General features: G+C 41.9%; 1 protein-coding gene and 1 pseudogene across 1 annotated transcript in view; one reads left to right on the top strand and one right to left on the bottom strand.

The window, feature by feature from the left end:
• The window catches only part of SLC35B4 (solute carrier family 35 member B4), a 40,236-nt gene that overhangs the window by 6,797 nt on the left and 11,236 nt on the right, over positions 1-22,203 (top strand). The window contains exons 2-6 of the mRNA XM_069586986.1: positions 11,040-11,153; positions 15,367-15,469; positions 17,064-17,113; positions 20,251-20,332; positions 20,552-20,612. Coding sequence (XP_069443087.1) covers positions 11,040-11,153; positions 15,367-15,469; positions 17,064-17,113; positions 20,251-20,332; positions 20,552-20,612 — 410 coding nt within the window. The remainder of the gene's footprint in view (positions 1-11,039; positions 11,154-15,366; positions 15,470-17,063; positions 17,114-20,250; positions 20,333-20,551; positions 20,613-22,203) is intronic.
• On the bottom strand, positions 3,229-10,332 carry LOC138439051 (selenide, water dikinase 2-like; annotated as a pseudogene).

Here is a 22,203-nt window from a genome sequence, read left to right as displayed (position 1 = left end):
CTCCTGCCCCCCACCCCCACCCCCTTAGGATTGCTTTGGCAATTCTGGGTCTTTCATGGTTCCATATACATTTTGGGGTTATTTCTTCTAGTTCTGTGAAAAATATCATGGGTAGTTTTATAGGGTTCACATTAAATCTGTAGATTGCTTTGGATAGTATTGCCATTTTTTTGTGTTAGTCGCTCAGTTGTGCCCAACTCTTTGCGACCCCATGGACTGCAGTCCACCAAGTATTGCCATTTTAACAATATTAATTCTTCCAAATCAAGAGCATGGGATATTCTCCCATTTCTTTGAATCCTATTTGATTTCCCTTATTAGTGTTTTGTAGTTCTTGGCATTTAAGTCTTTTACCTCCTTGGTCAGGTTTATTTCTATTTTTTTGTTTTGTTTCCTAGTGTGATTTTTTTTAAGGGTTTTTTTTTTCCCCCCTACATTCTCTTTCTGTTATTTCATTGTTTGTATAAAGAAATGCAACTGATTTCTGAATGTTAATCTTGTATCCTGCACTTTGCTGAATTCATTTAATTAGATCTAGTAGCTTTTGTGTGGAGACCTTAGAGTTTTGTATATATAGTTTCATGTCATCTACATATAGTGACAATTTTATCTTTCCTTTTCATTTGGATACTTTTAATTTCTTGTCTGATTGCTGTGGCTAGTACTTCCAATACAGTGTTAAATAAAAGTGGTGAGAGTGGGCATCCTTGTCTTATTCCAGATTTTAGCAAGAAAGCTTTCTTGCTAAAAGTATTATATTGAGTGCTGCTGCTGCTAAGTCACATCAGTTGTGTCTGGCTTTGTGCGATACCAGAGATGGCAGCCCACCAGTCTCCTCTGTCCCTGGGATTCTCCAGACAAGAACACTGGAGTGGGTTGCCATTTCCTTCTCCAATGAATGAAAGTGAAAAGTGAAAGTGAAGTCGCTCCGACTCTTAACAATCCCATGGACTGCAGCCTATCAGGCTCCTCCGTCCATGGGATTTTCCAGGCCAGAGTACTGGAGTGTGTCGCCAGTGCCTTCTCTGTTTATATTGAGAATTAAAATGGCTATGTGTTTGTCATAAATGACTTCTGTTGTGTTGAGATATGTTCCCTGTATACCCACTTTGGCAAGAGTTTTTCTTTTTTTAATCACAAATGGATGTTGAGTTTTGTCAAATGCCTTTTCTGCATCTATTGAGATGATCATGTGGTTTTTTGCTTTTCTTCTGTTAATGTGTATTACATTGATTTTGCATATATTGAACCATCCTTGTGAATTTGGGGTGAATCCCACTTGGTCATGGTGTACGATCTTTTCTGTGTGTTGTTGGATTTGATTTGCTTATATTTTGTTGAGGGTTTTTGCATCTATATTCCTCAGAGATATTGGCCTGTAATTTTATTTTTTGGCCGTATCTTTGTCTGATTTTGACATCAGGGTGATGGTGGCTTTGTAAAATGTCTTTGGGAGTGTTCCCTCCTCTGCAAGAAGAATCAGTATAAGTTCTTCTTTGTGTGTTTGGTAGAATATGTCTGTGAAGCTGTCTGGTCCTGAAATTTTGTTTATAGGGTGTTTTGTTCGTTTTTGTATTTTTTTGTTACAGACTCTATTTCACTTCTAGTGACTGGTCTCTTCAAATTATTTCCTCTTGATTCAGTTTTGGTGGGCTGTATGTTTGTAGAAAGTTGTCTGTTTCTTCTGGGTTGTTAACTGTGTTGGCATGTAATTGTTTATAGTATTCTGTTAAGGTTTTTATGTATTTCTGTGTTAGCAGTTGAGATTTCTCCCTTTTCATTTCTTACTTGGTCTCTCCTCTCTTTTCTTCTTGGTGATCCTGGCCAGAGGTTTGTCAGTTTTGTTCACCCTTTCAAAGAACCAGCTCTTGGTTTTATTGATTTATTTTTTCTGCTGCCCTTTTAATTTCTATTTTATTTATTCCCTCACTAATCTTCAATGGTGGCTCAGATGGCAAAGACTTTGCCTGCAATGGGGAGACCTGGGTTCAGTGCCTGGGTTGGGAAGATCCCCTGAGGAAGGGAATGGCTTCTAATGCCAGTAGAATTTCTTGGAGAATTCCATAGACAGAGAAGCCTGGCAGGCTACTGTCCATGGGGTCTCAAAGAGTCAGACACAACTGAGCAACTTTCACACCCAATCTCTATTATTTCCTTCCTTCTTCTGACTTTAGATTTTGCTTGTTCTTCTTTTTCTAATTGTTTTAGGTGGTAGGTTATTATTTCAGATTTTTCTAATATTTTGAGGAAGGCCTGTATCACTGTGAATGTCCCTCTAAGAACTGCTTTTACTACATCTTGTAGACTTTCATATGGTTGTATTTTCATTGTCATTTGTTTCAAGGTATTTTTTAATTTTCTTTTTGATTTCCTCATTGACCCATTGGTTTTTTGTATGTTGTTTAGTCCCCATATAATCTTTTTTTTTTTCCTCATTTCTTTTCCTGTATTTGATCTATAGTTTCATGCTGTTGTGGTCAGAGAAGATGCTTGAAGTAATTTTTTTTTTCTAACAAAATTCTTTATTTCACTAGAAAATAGCTTTATTGATGAAATCACCAGGAATTTTCAACACAAGATTTAATATCTTAATATCCACCAAGGCCTGGGCTCTGGGGTTTACTCTGCCTCTCCCAGTCCTTAAAGGAGTTTAGAGAGAGATGTCATTAGCAGCGATCAAGTAAGGTGGTTGGAGGTCCTCCTTTCCCAGGCATTGGACAAGCTGCTCAATTCTTGTCCAGAGTAGGAAAGAGCCAGTATTTCAGAGTAGTCTAATAAGAATTTGACATTGCATTTTAATCTCTCATAACAGTTTCAGTTTATCAACAGTATTGGTCCAAACTTATTTGCTTCTGATCTAAGTGTTTTTCATTTTGCAGTTTATTTTTGGTGTCTATGTAATTTTAATAAATGACCTCACTCCTTGTGAAAAAATCAATTAACCCTGTGCCAAGAAATATATCTCAAACCTGAATAATCTCATCTTGCCCTTGGAAAGAGGAAATGGGGTTTCCTGCTCTTTTTCTCCTCAAGAGATGAACAAATCTACCCCTTGGAAGTCTAGAATGTTACTTCTGGCCTTGGAATCTGCAGTTTTTGGTGAGCTAATTCGAATTACCTAGGAAGAGCAGCTGGAAGTACTAAGTGGGCAGCCTTCTTTGGAAATTTTTTCCTAAAACCAGCTGTAGAGAATGGTCCATGCTTGTGTACAAGTTCTGCTGTTCCATCTCACAAGCCAGGCTCAGAGGAGGCACTGGAGTTCTTAGGAGCAAGAGCAGTAGCAGTGGTCCCACAAGGCAGGTTTCCCTTTTCAACAATGCTGACAATCCGGGCTTGACGGCCCTCTCCATACTTCGAAGATTTGATTTCTGAACAAAAGTGAGCTGCCTGTTCTCTTGGCAGACAAATCAGTAGCCCTCCAGAAGTTTCTGCTGAGGTTCCTTGCAGGAAACCAGAGCACCTTGTGACCTGGCTGATGGCAGCCATCTTGGCAATGATGAGCAGATTACAAATAACAAAGGACACTTCATTTCTGTTCTTTTACAAGGTTCTGAGAGTGACCTAGAATGCCAAAGCCTGTGATATCTGTGGCTGCGTGGGCATTAAAACGTGGGCATTAGTCCAGCAGCAATTCTGTTGAGGGTAGCCATGTTAAACGTAGCTTCCTGATGGCCCAGCTCTACCTCTTCTCTGCAGAATGCCATCCTTATCTTATTCCATCCTTCAGGATTATCCAGCCATTGGTGGGCATTGACAGGCAACTTGGGTTCCTAAGGGTTTAGTTAACACAGGCACATCCCCAACAGCCCCACTGTCAGGCAAGACGAATTCATTTGGTTGAGATACCACAGTGGCAACCCCACCGATGATAATACCACCGTTTGCCCACTGGTCACTGCAGTCCCTCCTTCCTCGGCAGCATCCCAAAAGCCTTTGATCATGGGCGGTGTGATCCTTCCTCAGGCGTATGCTGAGGCATCTGGCTGACGCTGAGTAGCTTCAGCATGTTGTCACAGTCAGTAATGCGCACGGCATAGCGGTCACTCAGCACGTTGGTGCATGTGATGGGCCCCATCACTGTAGGGATCTTCCACCAAGGGGTAAAAGAGGTCAGTGGTCTGCACCAGGGACAGGCCCCCTGTGCCTCAGGGGTATGATGCCGGAGTCCATCCCAGTGCTGAGGATGGGGAAGGGCTGGCTGGGTCCTGCCCTCACTGGGCAGATCGGCCTCCCACCAGGCTCCGGCCCATAGCGGGTCGCACTTCTGGTTGCATCAGTCCCGCCCGGGGTTTGAGCAGCGTCTCCTGGGGGACCTTGAAGGCTCAGCCCTTCCTGCCGAAGCCAGTGAGCTGCCAGCTCCGGCTGCTACCCAACGCCTGGGGCTCGAAGGGCCGGTAGTTTGAGAAGCTCCGGCCTAGAGGCAAGCCCGCCGGGCCTGAGGAGCCTTCTTCCCCGCGGCCACCGCCACCAGAGCCTGTCGCCAGCACCTGTCACTGCAGCTTCTGCCACCATGCCTGCCTGGCAGGGAGAAAAAGAAGATGGAGGAGGAGAGGTCCCTTTTACTTTCCACTCCAGTTAGCAAGGCGTAACGGATATTACCGCAGTGTCTCCCTGGCACAACTTGCAGCAGCCCAACTGCCGCCACACCACACACTTCGGGGTCTCCTTCTATACTCTAAAATTTGCTGAGGTTAGTTTGTGCCCTAGCGTGTGGTCAATCCTAGAGAATGTTCCAGGTGCACTTGAAAAGAATGTGTTTTCTTTTTTGGGGAAGAAGGCGGTTATAATGTCCTGAAAAACGTCAGTTCTTTTGTATTTAGGATCTCTGTTACCTGATTGATTTTCTGTCTAGAAGATCTGTCCATTGATGTGAGTGAGAACTTAAAGTCTCCTACTACTGTATGCTCATCAGTTTCTCCTTTTATGGTGATGTTTGTTGTATGTATTTGAGTGCCCCTCCATTAGGTGCGTATATGTGGATGAGTGTAATTACTTTTCTTGTATTGATCCTTTCATCATTATATAGTGTTCCTCTTTATCTTTGTTTATAGCCTTTGCTTTAAGGTCTATTTTGTCTGATATGAGTATTGCAGCTCCTTTCTTGTCATTTCCATTTGTATGAAATACGTTTTTTCCATCCCCTCACTTTCCGTCTATGTGTGTCCTTTGCCCTAAGGTGGGTCTCATACTGCAGGCAGCATATTCTAGGCTCTTGTGTTTTAATCCAGTCTGCCACTTTGTTCTTTTGATTGGAGCATTCAGTTCACTGACATTTAAGGTAGTTATTGATACATGTGTATTTATTGTCATTTTAAACTTTGTTTTCCACTTGATTCTTCTGTTTCTTTTTGGGGTTTGATATATTTTATGCTTGTGTTCTCTTCTTTTTGGTTTTTGTGAATCTATGTTTTTGATTTGTGGTAGCCCACCTTTTTTTCCCTATTGTGTTAACCGCTTCTAAAACTTTAGATTACTTTAGACTATAGGCTCAAACATATTTTTTTTATCTGTATTTTTTTTACTGTCCTTCCCCACATTTTCTGATTTTGGTGTCTTTTTTTTACGTTTATATGTTTATCTTTCTCATTTATCTTGTTCCTTGTGTTGATCATCACTTTCACAAGTAGGTTTGTTCTTGTTTTTTTTTTTTAATCTGTGTACTGGCCAATTTAAATGAATTCCTTTCCAATTGTGATTTCCTCCTTCCTATATCTTCTTGCTTTTTTTCTATTTGGAGAAGCCCTTTCAATATTTCTTTTGGGATCGTTTTTAAAGTTGCTGTATTTGTTTAGTTTTTGCTTGTCTGAGAAATTCTTTATTTCTTCTAAATGATGATCTTGCTGGGTAATCTAAGCTCCAGATTTTTCCCTTTCAAGACTTTGAATATGTTTTGCTGTTCCCTTCTGACCTTCAGTGTTTCTGTGGAGAAATCAGCTCATAGCCTTATGGGGGGGAGGTCCCTTATAATTAACTCATTTTTAAAAGTACTTCTATTTATTTATTTTTGGCCTTGCTGGGTCTTTGTTGCTGTGCGGGCTCTCTCTAGTTGCAGCGAGCAGGGGCCTCTCTCTAGCGGCGGTGCACAGGCTTCTCATTGTGGTGTCTTCTCTTGTTGCAGAGCACAGGCCCTCAAATGCAGGCTTCAGTAGCTGCGACCCTCAGGCTCTAGAGCACAGACTCGGTAGTTGTGGTACGTGGGCTTAGTTGCTCTGCATCATGTGTGGGGTCTTCCTGGATCAGTTGTTTATCACTGAGCCGCCAGGGAAGCCCTGTCGTTGACTGTTTTTCTTTTCATTTAGAAATCTCTCTTTAGCTTTAGCCATTTTTATTAAAATATGCCTTGGTATAGGTCTCTTTGGGTTTATCTTGTTTGGAACTCTCTGTGCTTCCTGTGTCTAGATATCTGTTTCCTTCTTTAGGTTTGGAAAGTTTTCAGCCATAATTTCTCCAAATACATTTTCAATCCCCATTTCTCTTCTCCTTCTAGAATACCTATTATATGTAGATTGGCATGCTTTATATTATCTCGCAAGTCTTTTATATTGCTTTCATTCTCTTTTTTTTTTTCCCATTTGGCTTCTTGTCTGCTGTTTTGATTGGGTAATTTCCATTATTCTGTCTTTCAGGTCACTTATTCTTTCTTCTGCGTTATTCATTCTGCTGTCCATTCCCTTTAGCTCTACTTTTGTCTTGGCAAGTGAATTTTTAAATTTTTATTGCCTCTTTATGTTTCTAGTAATTTGCATTTCTGTCAATAGCCTTTGTTAATTTCTTCAGTATTTTCATTACCTCCTTTTTGAACTTGGTGTCTTTTAGGCTGAAGAGATCTATGTCATTGTTCCTTCAGGGGAATCTTCTTGGTCTTTTAATTGGGAATGTTTCCTCTGCTTCTTCATTTTGCTTATATCCCTCTCACTCTGTGAGTTTTGAAAAAACAACTATCTACTGTAGTCTTGGAGGGCTATTTATATGTGGGAGCATCCCCGCATAGCTTGTGTGAGTTTAATATTTTTTGGCATGAGGGCTGTTTTGGGTTTGGAATGGTGTCTCTTTCCTCGGGACTCCTAGAGTTCAAGTAGCCTGTGCCATGCCTCCTGAGAGTGTACTCAGAGAAAGAAGCTCCTATGGTGGGCCCACCACCTCCTCACAACCCCCCCCCCCCCCAACAATGGCCTTGCTTCTCTGGTGGGCCCAGGCATCTTCCCATACTCCCTTGCCTGTGGCACACCACATCCTAGGCAGCCTCCTCACGCTGTCTGCACGCAGCCAACCCCAGTCCTCTCCCCAGAGTCTGAGCTCTGAAACCCGAGCCTCAGTACCCAGCCCTCACCCACCCCAGTAGAGGAGCATCTCAGTCTGGGGAGAGCTGGGCAACACTGACCGTCTGTGTGGGTCTTTCTCTTCTTTGCCCTTCACAGATGGGTTGCTGTGCTCTCCTCCAGGACTCCAAAGCTCCGCCTCTGTCCTGGCTGATCTTCCTACTAGAGAGGGCCTTTCCCAGGGGCAGGAACCTTTCCTCCTTCACAGCCCCCTTTTAGGGGGTCAGGTTCCCATCTCGATTCCTTTCTCTTTTCTTTTTTTTGTCCCACCCAGTTACATGGAGATTTCCTTGCCCTTTTGAAAGTCTGAGGTCTTCTGCCAGTGTTCAGTAGGTGTTCCATGAGAATCGTTTCACACGTAGATGTATTTTTGATGTGTTTGTGGGAGAAAGTGAGCTCCACGTCCTACTCCTCTGCCATCTTGATCCAATCCGTTATGATGCCCTTTAAAACATCCTGTGGAGAATATACTTTTAAAGGGAATCTTTTTTTTTTTTTTGAAGTAGTTTCTTTTTAACTTTCATACAATCCTAATATTCTAGGTCATATTTACTTCAGTTGCTTGAGTGAAGGCCAGACTAAGTGCCCAGAGACTGGAGGCATGAAGATGAACAGGACACCCTTTAACCATCTAGGAAGAAGGATCAGGGCACTGGGTTCTTTCTCCCTCTTACTCCATCCATGCTTGGCAGGGATCATGTCTCATTCAGTTGGCAGCTCCCTCACAGCCAGCACTTAACTGCACATGCAGAATGTTCTCAATAATTATTCATTAGTTGAATTGGCCTAAGCCAATTGGCCTAAGCCATTGGTAAAGAGGAAATGGAAGGGAAAGCAAGAAGTATCATGAGCCCTCCTTGGACCAAGTCCTGTGATTGTTGATTTCTCATTGAATCCTCACTATGGCTTTAAAAATACAAAACTTCTATTTTACAGGTGAGAAGCCTTGGTCAATATAAATGTCTTTAAAAGAGCTACTGTACTTAGGTTGGAGGCGTCCTAGCGTTCTGCTCTTTGCCTTTTCCCTCTGTTAAGTGCGTTTCAGGGACTGGCTTATTTACTCAAGGAGATAGGCGCTAGTACTGTTCCCATTTTAAAGATAAGGAAACTAAACTTAGGGTAATTAACTTCCGCCGTCATCAGGTAAGTGGCAGAGCTGGGCCCTGCATGTCACTGTGTGCTTCTAAGCCGTAGGGTCACAAAGAGTCAGATATGACTGTAGCAACTTGGCATGCACAAGTTCTGTGGAGCACACGGACTCTCAGCCCCATGGCGGCCCTTAAGACTTGTGCATCTTATACACACACACACTCCTATGCCTCCCAGACCTACCCTAGTGGTTCTCAGCTCTGGGTGCACATTAGGATCTAGTGGGAAGTTTTCAAAAGTACAGATTCCAGGGCTTCCCCACAGGGGAAGGTGAGGCTTCTCAGGCTTACAGGTTTTTAAAGAGCAGCCTAGCCTGAGTCCCTTATGGCTCAGCTGGTAAAGAATCTGCCTGCAATGTAGGAGATCCCGGTTTGATTCTTGGGTCTAGAAGATCTACTGAAGAAGGGATAGGGGCTACCCACTCCAGTATTCTTGGGCTTCTTTTGCGGCTCAGCTGGTGAAGAATCTGCCTGCAATGCAGGAGACCTGGGTTAGGAAGATCCCCCCTGGAGAAAGGAAAGGTTACCCACTCCAGTATTGTGGCCTGGAGAATTCCATGGACTGTATAGTTCATGGGGTCGCAAAGAGTCGGACATGACTGAGCAACTTTCACTGGCATTTCAGCCGGAGATGAAGAGCACTGTGCTAAAGCTAAAGTTCCTCTCCTGTCACTTATATTTAGGCTCATAGTCTTGATTAGTTCCTTGAATGAGGGAAATGACTTACATGATTATGTATGAATTCCTGCAGTGTTTCGCCCTGTCCCTCAAACATAAGGAGTGCTAAAAGAGATCGTTGAATACAGAGCAGTAGTTTTCAAGGAAACCTTCATAAGCAGTAGAGCCTAGGAGGAGCAACAGTTCTGCTTCAGATGGAAAGCACAGCTCCATACAGGAATGGCTTATGCTTGGCATTGTTCATTTTTATTTAGTGAATTTAAGAATGAGATCCTTGGGATTGCTATTTTAATATTAATACCGCCAATAGGGGCTTCCCTGGTGGCTCAGCAGTAAAGAATCCACCTGCAATACAGTAGGTGCAGGAGATATGTGTTCTATCCCTGGGTCAGGAAGATCCCCTGGAGGAGGGCATGGCAACCCACTCCAGTATTCTTGCCTGGAGAATCCCATGGACAGAGGAGCCTGGCAGGCTACAGTCCATAGGGGGTCAGGGAGTAGGACACGATTGAGCAACTGAGCACACACACACACCACCAATAGAGAATGGAGTTGTTAATAAAGAACATTATTTTAATATATGATAATTGTTAAATCCCTCTAATCACTAGGCTTGAGTAAATGTCTTTGGTTAAGATGTGGATACAGAATTGGGAGGCTCTGTTTCGTAATATGGGAATAATGGTAACGTGAGGACTGTGGAGGGCTCAGGAAATCAAAGACAACTGCTCATTTTGTCCTTCCAGTGATGGGGCAGCACTACACGATGCTAAATGAAGCTGAAAACAAACCACACATACTAAGTACCTAACTTTCACAAAGTGCCTCAAGAGGGACGTCAGAGAATTTTACTACCTTGTAGATTTGTTCCTAAGCGTCACTGTGGAAGATTGCCCAACCCTTACATAGATGACTGAAGGGGTTCCGGTGAAGTCCAGGGATGTACGCTGAGTGCCTAGTACATTTGTGTTAAGGATGGTGGAGACTGGCAGACTGTAGCAGTGTTCCTTGGTCTTGTCTTCATCACTGCCCCTCCCCCAATGCCCACAAAAGACCCTTCCCCCTAGTCATCCCTCTGCAGATACACTATAAATGGACTTACATGCTGTATGTTTATCCTGTGCTTTATACTTAGAAAAAGAGTAAGATTCCGTGTCCCTCTCCCCACAACCAGTTGTGGCCGGCATCGGGTCCCTGTCTAAGGTAGTGTTCTTGTGGTCAACACTGGGCAGGAGTCTTTGATTGACAGCTGTCTTGGACATTCCTGGTCGGGAGGATATGTAAACATTACAGGTCAAAGTGAAAGTGGCTCAGTCATGTCACTTTGTGACCCCATGGACTATACAGTCCATGGAATTCTCCAGGCCAGAATGGGTAGCCTTTCCTTTCTCCAAGAGATCTTCCCAACCCAGGGATTGAACCCAGGTCTCCTGCATTACAGGTGGACTCTTTACCAGCTGAGCCACAAGGGAAGCTAAAACATTACAGAAGACCTGAGCATATTTCTGTCCCTGGACTTTGTGTCCAAGCTGACAAGGATCTGGACTAAAGCCCTCTTGGTTAAGTGAGGATCCCAATGGGAACCTATGACCAACTTCCTACGGTTCACTGGGAAAGTTGTATCATAGTTCTGGGAATGAGCATTACCAGAGTGGTTCTTCCCCCGTCCTGCTACACCCTCAAAGAGTGAAGGAAGAAAGCTGACGTTCTTTTCTGTGGGTCTGTTGCTGTGTGTGTGAGATCCTTGGGATATGAAAACTCAGATAAAGACGGACAGTAGGTAATAGAAAGCCATCTTCCCTGTTATTCTGAACTACCAGTAAAACAAGTGTTAATGCCCTTTAGCTCAGTTTTCTGTGCTTATTTTTTTTTCTTTCTTTTATCCACTCCACAGGAAACATCCAGGATGTGGGAACATTGTGACATTTGCACAGTTTCTATTTATCGCTGTGGAAGGCTTCCTCTTTGAGGCTGATTTGGGAAGGAAGCGTCCGGCTATCCCAATAAGGTATGGCACGTTGAAGTCTTCTTTTAGCCCCTTTATAAAACTTAGCAGCTGTTCTTCTCGTAACCATATAAAAGGAATGTGAGGCATCCTTTTATAAGATTTATATCAAAGATATCAGTAGAATAATTCATTTTCTGAATTTAATATGTGCAGGGAGCCTATTTTTAGAATACAGTTCCTGCCACAACACTTAAAATAACTCATTTGCGTGTGTGTGTCTGTGTATCTTCTGTGTCTGGCATATGGTCAGTTAAAGGCCTAGTGTGGTAACCAGTTTTTAAGTACTTAGGTGTGTTATCCTCATGATGGTAACCAAATATGGTAAGAGTGGTATTGTTGTTACTTTTTAAAAAACTAATGGCTTTTGGAGATAGAGGTGGTAGTTACATAACATTGTAATATATTGGGTTGGTTTTTCTGTAACCCAAACTTTTTGGTCAACATAATACTAAATACCACTGAATTGTTCACTGTAAAATGGTTGGATTTTCTGTTATGTGAATTTCACCGCAATCGAAACAAAATGAATGGCAAGCTAAGGTAAGATTCTTATTTCCAGACGTCCATCCATGAGTCTAAATTTGTGTAATTATACTCATGGGGCCAGATACAAACAGGGCAGATCTTATAATAAACACTGTATTGAAAAACAACGTTCTTACTCTGAGATACTTGAAATCAAAGTGTATTTATTATTATTTTTAATTTGATTTTTATTTTATATTGGGGTGGCGTTGATTAACAATGTATTTGTTTCAGGTGTACAGCAAAGTGATTTAGCCATGCATATGCATATATCTATTCTTTTTTAGATTCTTTTCCTGTATAGGCTATTACAGAATATTGAGTAGAGTTCCCTGTGCTATACATTAGGTCCTGTTGTTCAATTAAATTAAAAAGATACATGCACACAAAAACAAAGTGTAATCCATCCAGTTGTGAGTATTTAGTAGGATAAATACCCCCATCCCCCAGTGTCTTTAGTATCTGTATAAAACTTTCTCCTATAAAAGACCAGCATTTACATCAGAGTAGGTGCCCCAACCTTTCTTTTATTCCTCGGGTCCTTCTTCTCCTCCTCCCTCCACTATTTCTTTCTACTCTGGCAGCCAGTAGCATAGCTCAAGACCATTTTCACTCTCCCCATAACTTTTATACTAGTAGCCTAGCAGGCTGACCTCCTGCCCATCACCTGTTCATCCCTCCATGTCAGCTTCCTACCATTGTATCATAGCACCCACTCTCTCAAGCGCTCAGGGTTCACCACTGGACTCAGAGTGAAGCCCAAACTCCCTAACCTGCCTTTGGAGGCTCCCCCTGAACTTGCCCTAACAACCATGCTCCCACATGTGCAGTTTTTGCTGGCTATTTTATTTTCTATTGGTGAAGGCATAATCAAAATCTTGTTCATGTCATTCATCCCCACAAGCAACTTCTAGGCAGTGCAATATGTAGGCAGTGAGGTGGAATAGTTGGAATTAATTATCCTGAAAGAACTTGATGAACTCTATCTCCAAATGGCATCTTTTCAAGACAGGACAAGGAAAATTGGACAAAAAGCTTGTGAAATCACTAACAGTTTATTATCCAGAAGCTGTGAAATTGCTCTTAGCAGTAACTTTGCATGTGTGTATTACTGGGTTCTGCGTTCATTGTAAAGCTCTTCAAACTTCCCAGACTGGATTAATGTTGCCCTGGCATGGCTGCCTATGAGGGCAGAGAGCCCTCTACCTCACCAGGAACACAAAACTGGTTCTTGTTAGGGAAGGTAACTTGAGACTCAGTCTGCTACATTCTCCAGATGTGCAAAGGGGTAAAAGGATGGGATTCTGTGCTCAGAGACTTCTGACACTTCTGAAGAATATGGAACCACTTATTCACGTTTGCCTTGAATTCTTTAGCTCTGCTTTGGGTTGGTCGTAAAGTTCATTCAGGTTTTTCTGTAACATCTTGCAAAAAAAAAAAACCAAAACAAACTTTTTGGCCAACCCAACTTCAAATACAAACAAAGCTAGTGGAGGTGATGGAATTCCAGTTGAGCTGTTTCAAATCCTAAAAGATGATGTTGTGAAAGTGCTGCAGTCAGTATGCCAGCAAATTTGGAAAACTCAGCAGTGGCCACAGGACTGGAAAAGGTCAGTTGTCATTCCAATCCCAAAGAAAGGCAATGCCAAAGAATGCTCAGACAAACACACAATTGCACTCATCTCACATGCTAGCAAACTAATGCTCAAAATTCTCCAAGCAAGGTTTCAACAGTCCATGAACCAAGAACGTCTAGATGTTCAGGCTGGGTTTAGAAAAGGCAGAGGAACCAGAGATCAAATTGCCAACATTCACTGGATCACAGAAAAGGCAAGAGAGTTCCAGAAAAACATCTATTTCTGCCTTATTGATACGCCAAAGCCTTTGACTGTGTGGATTACAACAAACTGTGGAAAATTCTTAAAGAGATGGGAATACCAGACCACATTACCTGCCTCCTGAGAAATCTGTATGCAGGTCAAAAAGCAACAGTTAAAACCAGACGTGGAACAACAGACTGGTTCCAATTTGGGAAAGGAGTACGTGAAGACTGTATATTGTCACCCTGCTTATTAAACTTATATGCTGAGTACATCATGCAAAATGCCAGGGTGGATGAAACACAAGCTGGAATCAAGGTTGCTGGAAGAAATATCAATAACCTCAGATACGCAGATGACACCAACCTTATGGCAGAAAGCGAAAAAAACCTAAAGAGCCTCTTGATGAAAGTGAAAGAGGAGAGTGAAAAAGTTGGCTTAAAACCCAGCATTCAAAAAATTAGGATCATGGCATCCGGTCCCATCACTTCATTGCAAATAGATGGGGAAAGAGTGACAGACCTTATTTTCTTGGACTCCAAAATCACTGTGGATGGTGACTACAGCCATAAAATTAAAAGATGCTTGCTCCTTGGAAGAAAATCTATGACTAACCTAGACAGCATATTGAAAAGCAGAGACATTACTTTGCCAAGAAAGGTCCATCTAGTCAAAGCTGTGGTTTTTCCAGTGGTCATGTATGGATGTGAGAGTTGGACTATAAAGAAAACTGAGCCCTGAAGAACTGATGCTTTTGAATTTTGGTGTTGGAGAAGACTCTTGAGAGTCCCTCGGACTGCAAGGAGATCCAACCAGTCAATCCCAAAGGAAATGAGTCCTGAATATTCATTGGAAGGACTGATGCTGAAGCTGAAACTCCCAATACTTTTGCCACCTGATGTGAAGAGCTGATTCATTGGAAAAGATCCTGATGCTGGGAAAGATTGAAGGCAGGAGAAGGGGACGACAGAGGATGAGATGGTTGGATGGCATCACCAACTCGATGGACCTGAGTTTGAGCAATCTCTGGGAGTTGGTGATGGACAGGGAAGCCTGGTGTGCTGAAGTTCTTGGGGTTGCAAAGAGTCAGACACAACTGAGTGACCGAATTGATACTTCAAATACAATTTTTCTCATTTTGAATATATTAGGTTGAATCATATGAAATTGCTGATGTTTAGCATACCAAAAGAGAAAAGCATTTTAAATGGCTTAAGCTGATTTATATGAAAGTCATCTTAAATATTTTCTAGCTCAAAATGGGAGCATACAAATATAAAACTTTTTCATTTGTATTTATCCCTTTATCTAAGTGATTAGAGTTCCTAAATTTTTTAAAAGTTTTTATTATGCTGCTGCTGCTACGTCGCTTCAGTCATGTCCGACTCTGTGCGACCCCAGAGACGGCAGCCCACAGGCTCCCCTGTCCCTGGGATTCTCCAGGCAAGAACACTGGAGTGGGTTGCCATTTCCTTCTCCAATGCATGAGAGTGAAAAGTGAAAGTGAAGTCGCTCAGTCTTGTCCAGCTGTTCACGACCCCATGGACTGCAGCCTACCAGGCTCCCCCGTCCATGGGATTTCTCAGGCAAGAGTACTGGAGTGGGGTGCCATTGCCTTCTCCATTTATGGGAGAATATTAAAATAGTGTCACATTCTATAGTTCAAACTTTTTCTGTGTTAGTCTAGCTTTGTGGAGTATTTTCGTATATACTTGGTATTTGACTTCATGTGATAGTGTTACCATCTTTTAACATAGAGAAGATAAGCACAATACTTTTAAAATCAAAAATATGTATTTCCTAGTCGACTTGATTTTCTTGAAATTGTGGACCCTGTGTGATGATGAACTGCTGTCTCTGCCTCTCAGGTACTACGCCGTGATGGTGACCATGTTCTTCACTGTCAGCGTGGTGAACAACTATGCCCTGAATCTCAACATTGCCATGCCCCTGCACATGATATTTAGATCTGTAAGTCTGCAGACTCACAGGCATATGTTCCTCTGGAAAATGAAGTTAAGTGGGTCCATTAAATTCAAAGGTCCTATAGGAAGTAAAGTCTAGGGTGTAAGACTAGGTCTCATGGATGAATGAAAAGAAACTGAATTTCATCTGAGACAGAAAGCAAAGAGACAGAAATGTGAAGGTGGATGGTTTACTTTCATTTATCAGAGAGCTTATAGGCAGTTAATAAAAGAAAAGTTAAAATTTCCCCAGATAACAGATCTTGCCTTTAATTTTCTGGTTGGTTTTATATTCAGTCTTGCTATGAATGTTATTTAACTTTTTTCTCATCACTTTTTGTTTCTTCTGTAAAATTATATTTACTTCTAGTATGTGGTATGAAAGTGAAAGTGAAGTCGCTCAGTTGTGTCCGACTCTGCGACCCCATGGACTGTAGCCTACCAGGCCCCTCTGCCTGTGGGATTCTCCAGGCAAGAGTACTGGAGTGGGTTGCCATATCCTTCTCCAGGAGATCTTCCCAACCCAGGGATGGAACCCGGGTCTCCCACATTGCAGGCAGACACTTTACCATCTGAGCCTCCAGGGAAGACTCAGTATGTGGTATAGATTACTTCTTTTTTTCTGCTGTTTTTTGAAAGCAGAGACTTGAGATAATTAGCTAAAGGGAAATTCTTGAGGAAGGTAGGGTTTCTCCCGAAGCAGCAGAGGTTTTCGTCTTTGCCTCAGGCATGGTGGGAGAGCTTTGTTTAATCTGTGTATAAATAAGGACAGTGTTTCCTGAAGAACAGGAGAGAAACTCAAAGGGGAATGTAGTTAGGCTTGTAGAGGAATGCAAAATGGGTGAAAATTGGAATAATAACTTTTTTGTGTGGCCTGAGATTTTTGTGAGATGAAATGTGAGATTCCCTAAAGGAACTTTCCAGAGCTGATTATAATAACTAAGATGACCTTCAGAGCATTGCACACAGAGTAGACTTTCAGTAAACACTTGCTGGCTGACTGATGCCTTTTGAGAGGATAGAGAGCTCCCTGCACAACTTCATTCAGTCGAACAGCAGCTCAGGAGAAGCTTATTAAAGGCTCCTGTGAATTATATGGGTGTCCCAGGTGGCTCAGTAGGAAAGAATCCTCCTGTCAAGCAGGAGGCCTGGGTTCAGTCCCTGGGTGGGGAAGATACCCTGCAGGAGAATGGCAACCCACTCCAATATTCTTGCCTGGAGAATTCCATGCACAGAGGAGTCTGATGTGTTACAGTCCATGGGGTTGCAAAAGAGTCGGACATGACTAAACAACAAACAACAATTATACCATCTGCCCAAAATAAGTCTGGAATATTCCTGCTAGCCCTAGCTTCACCTGTGACCATATTGGGAACTGATCATTTTTATTCTTAATTTCATCTCTAAAAGGTGTTGTTATTTTCTATGATAGATTTTTATAGTTTGTCCTTTTTGCTGTCCTAAGAAAAAGTGATTCTCGCTAGTTATTGATCCTAACCTCCGTCTTTGTAGTTGTTTCTCCCCCTTGTCTTTTTCATGGTTGTCTTGAATCACATCATTTTCTTTCCCTCATGCACTAAAACTGTTGTCTCTCTTTACAGGGTTCTCTAATTGCCAACATGATTCTGGGAATTATCATTTTGAAAAAAAGGTAAGCAGTGCTCTTTTATTTTGTGTATAGGAAGGCTCACCCTCGCCGCAGTTTTGCTTGGATTCCTTTTCTCATAGTGCTGATAAGTTTGCTCTTGGCCATCCGCCTTGGTTCTTGGTTCTGTCTGTGACAGTGAGGCCCATTCCTGAGGCAGTGGATCAGGGAAGAGGCTCCACCTGTGTCTTTGGAGCAGCATTTTCTCTGTGTAGAATTAATAGACTCCTGTCATTAAATCTTTAGTACCATACTAACGTGTGAAGCCAGGCTTCCCTGGTGGCTCAGTGGTAAAGAAATCTGTCTGCCAATGCAAGAGCCCTAGGTTCAATTCCTTGGTTGAGAAGATCCCCTGGAGAAGAGAAGGGCAGCTCACTCCAGGCTTCTTGTCTGGGACAGAGGAGCCTGGTAAGCTATAGTCCACAGAGGGTCAGACACAACTTCGCAACTAAATAACAACAGTAACTTATGAAGCAATTGATCTAGAACTTTACTGTCCCGCATGGTCATCACTGGCTACATGTGACTATATACTAAGACATATATGTGGAGTTTAGAAAGATGGTAACGATGACCCTGTATGCGAGACAGCAAAAGAGGCACAGATGTACAGAACAGACTTTTGGACTCTGAGGGAGAGGGTGGGATGATTTGGGAGAATGGCATTGAAACATGTATACTATCATGTAAGAAACGAATCGCCAGTCTAGGTTCGATGCAGGATACAGGATGCTTGGGGCTGGTGCACTGGGATGACCCAGAGAGATGGTATGGGGAGGGAGGTGGGAGGGGGGTTCAGGATTGGGAACTCATGTACACCCGTGGCGGATTCATGTTGATGTATGGCAAAACCAATACAATATTGTAAAGTAAAATAAAGTAAAATAAATACAAATTTTTTTAAGTAAATAAAATTAAATATATAGTTTCTCCATCTCTCTAGTCACATTTTAAATGTTCAGTAGCCATGTGTGACTAGTAGTAACCATATTGGAGAGCCCAGGTGTGGAACATTTCCAGATTTACCAAAGTTCTGTGGGACACGGCTCTCCTAGGAAGCATACAGCATAGTGAACTAAGGAATAATCATACCCATTACAAAGAAGATTCCTAACAAAGGCCCAAGTGGCCAAGAAGAGGCAAGGAAAAGTTTTAGGACTGGTGTTTGTGGCTATCACGAGCAGCTCACTCTGGGTACAGTTGGGAAGTATCAGAAGTACATGAGGGACTTTCCTGAAGATCCAGTGGTTAAGACTTCACCTTCTAATTCAGGCAGTGCGGGTTCCATCCCTGGTTGAGCTAAGATCCCACATGACCCCAAAGCATAAAACAGAAGCACTATTGTAACAAATGCAATAAACACTTTAAAATGGTCTCCATCAAAAAACAATCTTTAAAAAAAAAAGTAGCAGTACCTGGGATGCTGTTTCCAGGGATTTTTGTCTCACCTTCGTTCAGAGCCTAACCCCTCACACCCAAGGAGGAGGGGCAAGGGGCAGAGACAGCACATACAGGCCGGAACGTTTCTTAGGGAAAGTTCAGCCTCACTGTTAGGACCAAAAATGTGAGTTGGTGCCAGCTTTTCAATGTAGTCCATACCCAATCCCAGTACTGGAACTCTGTACCAGCTTGGAAAGTAGCTGTCAGCTCAGCATGGGAACCTAGGGTTTTTTAAGTAAAAAGGACTGGGTCATAAAAAGGATAATTGTCCTATCCTGCTGGCTCCTGGTGATGAGCTCTTTATCTCCCGAGGCTCATATATTCCCCAGATGAGAACACCCTTGTAGTTGATTGCTTTTCTAGGCTCTTCTGTTCAAGCATACAGAGATAATGCTCAGGCTCATTACCTTTGAAGTGACCCCTGTGCTTCTTGGTAGTGTAAAATTCACATTGGGACAGACCTGTGGTCTTTATAACCTTTGATTTTGGTGCATAGCAGGGATATAGAAGAATTTACTATAAAAGGAATGCATTAATATTCTGACATACCCCAAATGTCAGGGGCCTTTATCAAACATCTAATTTTTCCTTAAGAACCTGTTCTGAGTCTGTCATCTCTCTCTCTTTTTGACTCGGTCTAGTAGGTCTTACCCAGAGAGCAGAAACTTCTCTAAGCTAACTATCTATATAATGGATTAGTCATTTAGCATCTCCTTTTGCTTATCTTGAGTAGTACCCCTTCAAGTTTATATGTGTTCCCCACTATAGACCAAACCTCTATTCACCTTAACTGTGTTCTTCATGATTGTTCAGACCTCTGTCTCTGATCATTGCAGACTGAAGAGCTCCCGTCTGTTTATACATCTGCTGCAGCAGTGCCTGTCTCCTCACCCACCCCTCTTCTCTAGAGGGGTGCTTTTGGCTCCTTGCCCCACCCCTTGGCCGGTTCTTAGTCACCCCTTGGCCTTTTTCTGACACGCTGTGACCAGAACTATACAAAATATTTCAGTAGAAAATTTCAGATTTTCTGAAGGTTTTAACACCTTTTTATTGTCGCCGGAAGCGTTTTGCTTCACCAAGAGCCTGAAAGGGATGTTAATTGATACTATTATAGTTATTGTGAAATGCCACCGTTATTCCTGCTAACAGTCCTATTGGTTTAGTATTACTCGCTTTATCCAACTATGCCCACATTTAAAAACAATATTTAAGTCATTCAGAGACATTAAGACAGCACCCTCCCCTGAAAAGGGACAGTTGAATTCTTTTCTGAAGGTGGAATCCTGCTGCTTGTCCTGGTAGTCCATCTGTCCTGTTCTTCCCCTGCAGGCTGTGTCTCTTCACACTATGTTTGGGCCCCAGAAACCAGGAAAAGCAACAGGAATTCCGTATTAAGATCTGTCAGACTTTCATTTAGACACAAGAGCAGAATGGACTGTCGTGCCTGATCTGTCTTTTTTTGTTTTCTGATGAAACAGTCTGATGAAACAGTTTTCTGATGTACTAAGTCTTGGACACCGCCAGAAAGGGTGTGGTCTAGAAACGAGTCAGTATCCTGATTCTTTCACGCACAGACTTAGGTGGACTCTGCTGAGAAGTGATCCCCTTGATCATGTCTTGGTGATCTGTACGTTCGTGAACCACACTTTACTGTCAGCATCATGTGGAAATTCATATCTGTGCTCTTTTTATTATTTTTGCAGATACAGTATCTTCAAATATACCTCCATTGCCCTGGTGTCTGTGGGGATATTTGTTTGCACTTTCATGTCGGCGAAGCAGGTGGTAAGAGTCTGTTCACAAATGATTTCTATTCACTCCTCACCAGGGATGCCCAGGTACTTATTAATGATACAATAAATGTAAGTACTCATGTAATACAAGGATCTACATCTTTGAAAGAGAATTATGGAGGGAAATGGGTGACATAAATATTTTCCTTGTATCAAGGCCCCTTGCATGTAGTTCTGGTCTCTGTACCTCATATGTTTTTTTATTTCCTAGACTTCCCAGTCCAGCTCAGCTGAGAATGATGGATTCCAGGCATTTGCATGGTGGTTGCTAGGCAAGTACAGTAATTACAGTAAAGCTAATTGCCTCTGCAGTTCTGTTTTCAGAGTTTTCTCCTAAGGGATATGTTTCTTGGCAAGAAGCTTCAACTGAACAGATTATGCCATGGAAGAGAGAGGCACCTTTAACTATATATCTCTGAACCTTAGGGTTGAAGAAACTAAAAAGAAAATGTCTCTGTTCAGGGTAGCATGTTCTACAACATGGATGTTTTTCCTGGTTGCCACTAGTGTAGAAAGAAGAGTCTGTGTCTAGTTGCCCGTCACACTCTCTGGGAACAGTGGGAGTGTCACCCATTTCTTTATGATCTGTCTGCTGAGCAGAAGCTTCTACAAAAGGAGGGCACATTACAACAGTTGACTCTTTAAATTTCCATAGGACCCATTTCTAAATCTTAGATTTCTTTTCTTCATAAGCTCTTCCACGGGGCAATGTTCCCAAACCTGACTGGTCATCAGAATCTCCTGGGTAATTTTTAAAAATACAGATATCTCTTTGTTTAATTAATTAAACAACTCCTGTAGAGCTTTGCCCTTGCTGTATCCTATAAGGAAGGGAGAGTCAGTGACAGCGATAAGAGATGGAGCCTGACCAAACGGAAGAAAAGTAGCAGTGAAAGAACTGGATTCTCCTTGCTTCTTGACTTTGCAGCTTTATCCCTTTAGGTTGCTATTCTTGACACAGGAAGATCCTTATGAGCTATTAGGAAGATACTTTCTCTAATAAGAATGAAAGACGTTAACACACAATTCATGGGCACAGAATTAATATTCAATAAACTTATGTTCAGCCTCATTGGTTTACTAAACAAAGAAATGCAAACTGAAACCAAAATACAGCACCTTTTTGTTTTGGTCTATTATATTGGCTAGATATTGATTATTCACATTGCTGCTGAGGGTGCAGCAAGGCAGCCATATTCATATAAATTGTTTATGGTAAATTGACACAGACTCTCTGGGCAAAAAATTAAGTACTGAGCTTTTTAAATGTCTACAACTTTTGTGTTAGTAATCCCCCTATAAGAGTTTTCCCTAAGGGAATAATCAACATTTTGTTTAAAGATTTATGTACTAGGATGTATGTTGATTTTAATGATGAAATAATTAGAAGTAATCTAAGCATTCTCCTCTTGTAAGACATTTAAGTATGGTACAGTCCACATGATAGAATAGTATGCCATTTTTAAATCATACTTTTGAAGACATTTTTAATGGAATGACTTGAAAGAAAATCCAGGGAAAAGATCATGAAGAAAAAGATATGAAATTACATACTCATCATGATCCCATCTCAGCATAAAGTATCTATTGGGTTGGCCAAAAATCTTTGAGCATTCTGTAAGATCTTAGAAAATCCCGAATGAACTTTTCGTCAACCCAATATCTACGTAACATATACAGGGAAAGATAGCAAACTATTTAGGATTGGATGGTAATATGGTGGTTGATTTTTATTTCTTTTTAAATTTCGTACATGTTCCATGTTTAGTGTAGAACTGAATAAATGTTTTTGTTTTTTTTAAGAAAAGAATAAATGTTTTTTGAGAAGTTAGCCAGTATGGGCGTTTTATAATTCCATGTTTG

This window comes from Ovis canadensis, chromosome 4, assembly GCF_042477335.2.
Source record: "Ovis canadensis isolate MfBH-ARS-UI-01 breed Bighorn chromosome 4, ARS-UI_OviCan_v2, whole genome shotgun sequence".
Lineage (NCBI taxonomy): Eukaryota > Metazoa > Chordata > Mammalia > Artiodactyla > Bovidae > Ovis > Ovis canadensis.
This window is presented reverse-complemented; position numbering and strand designations above follow the sequence as displayed.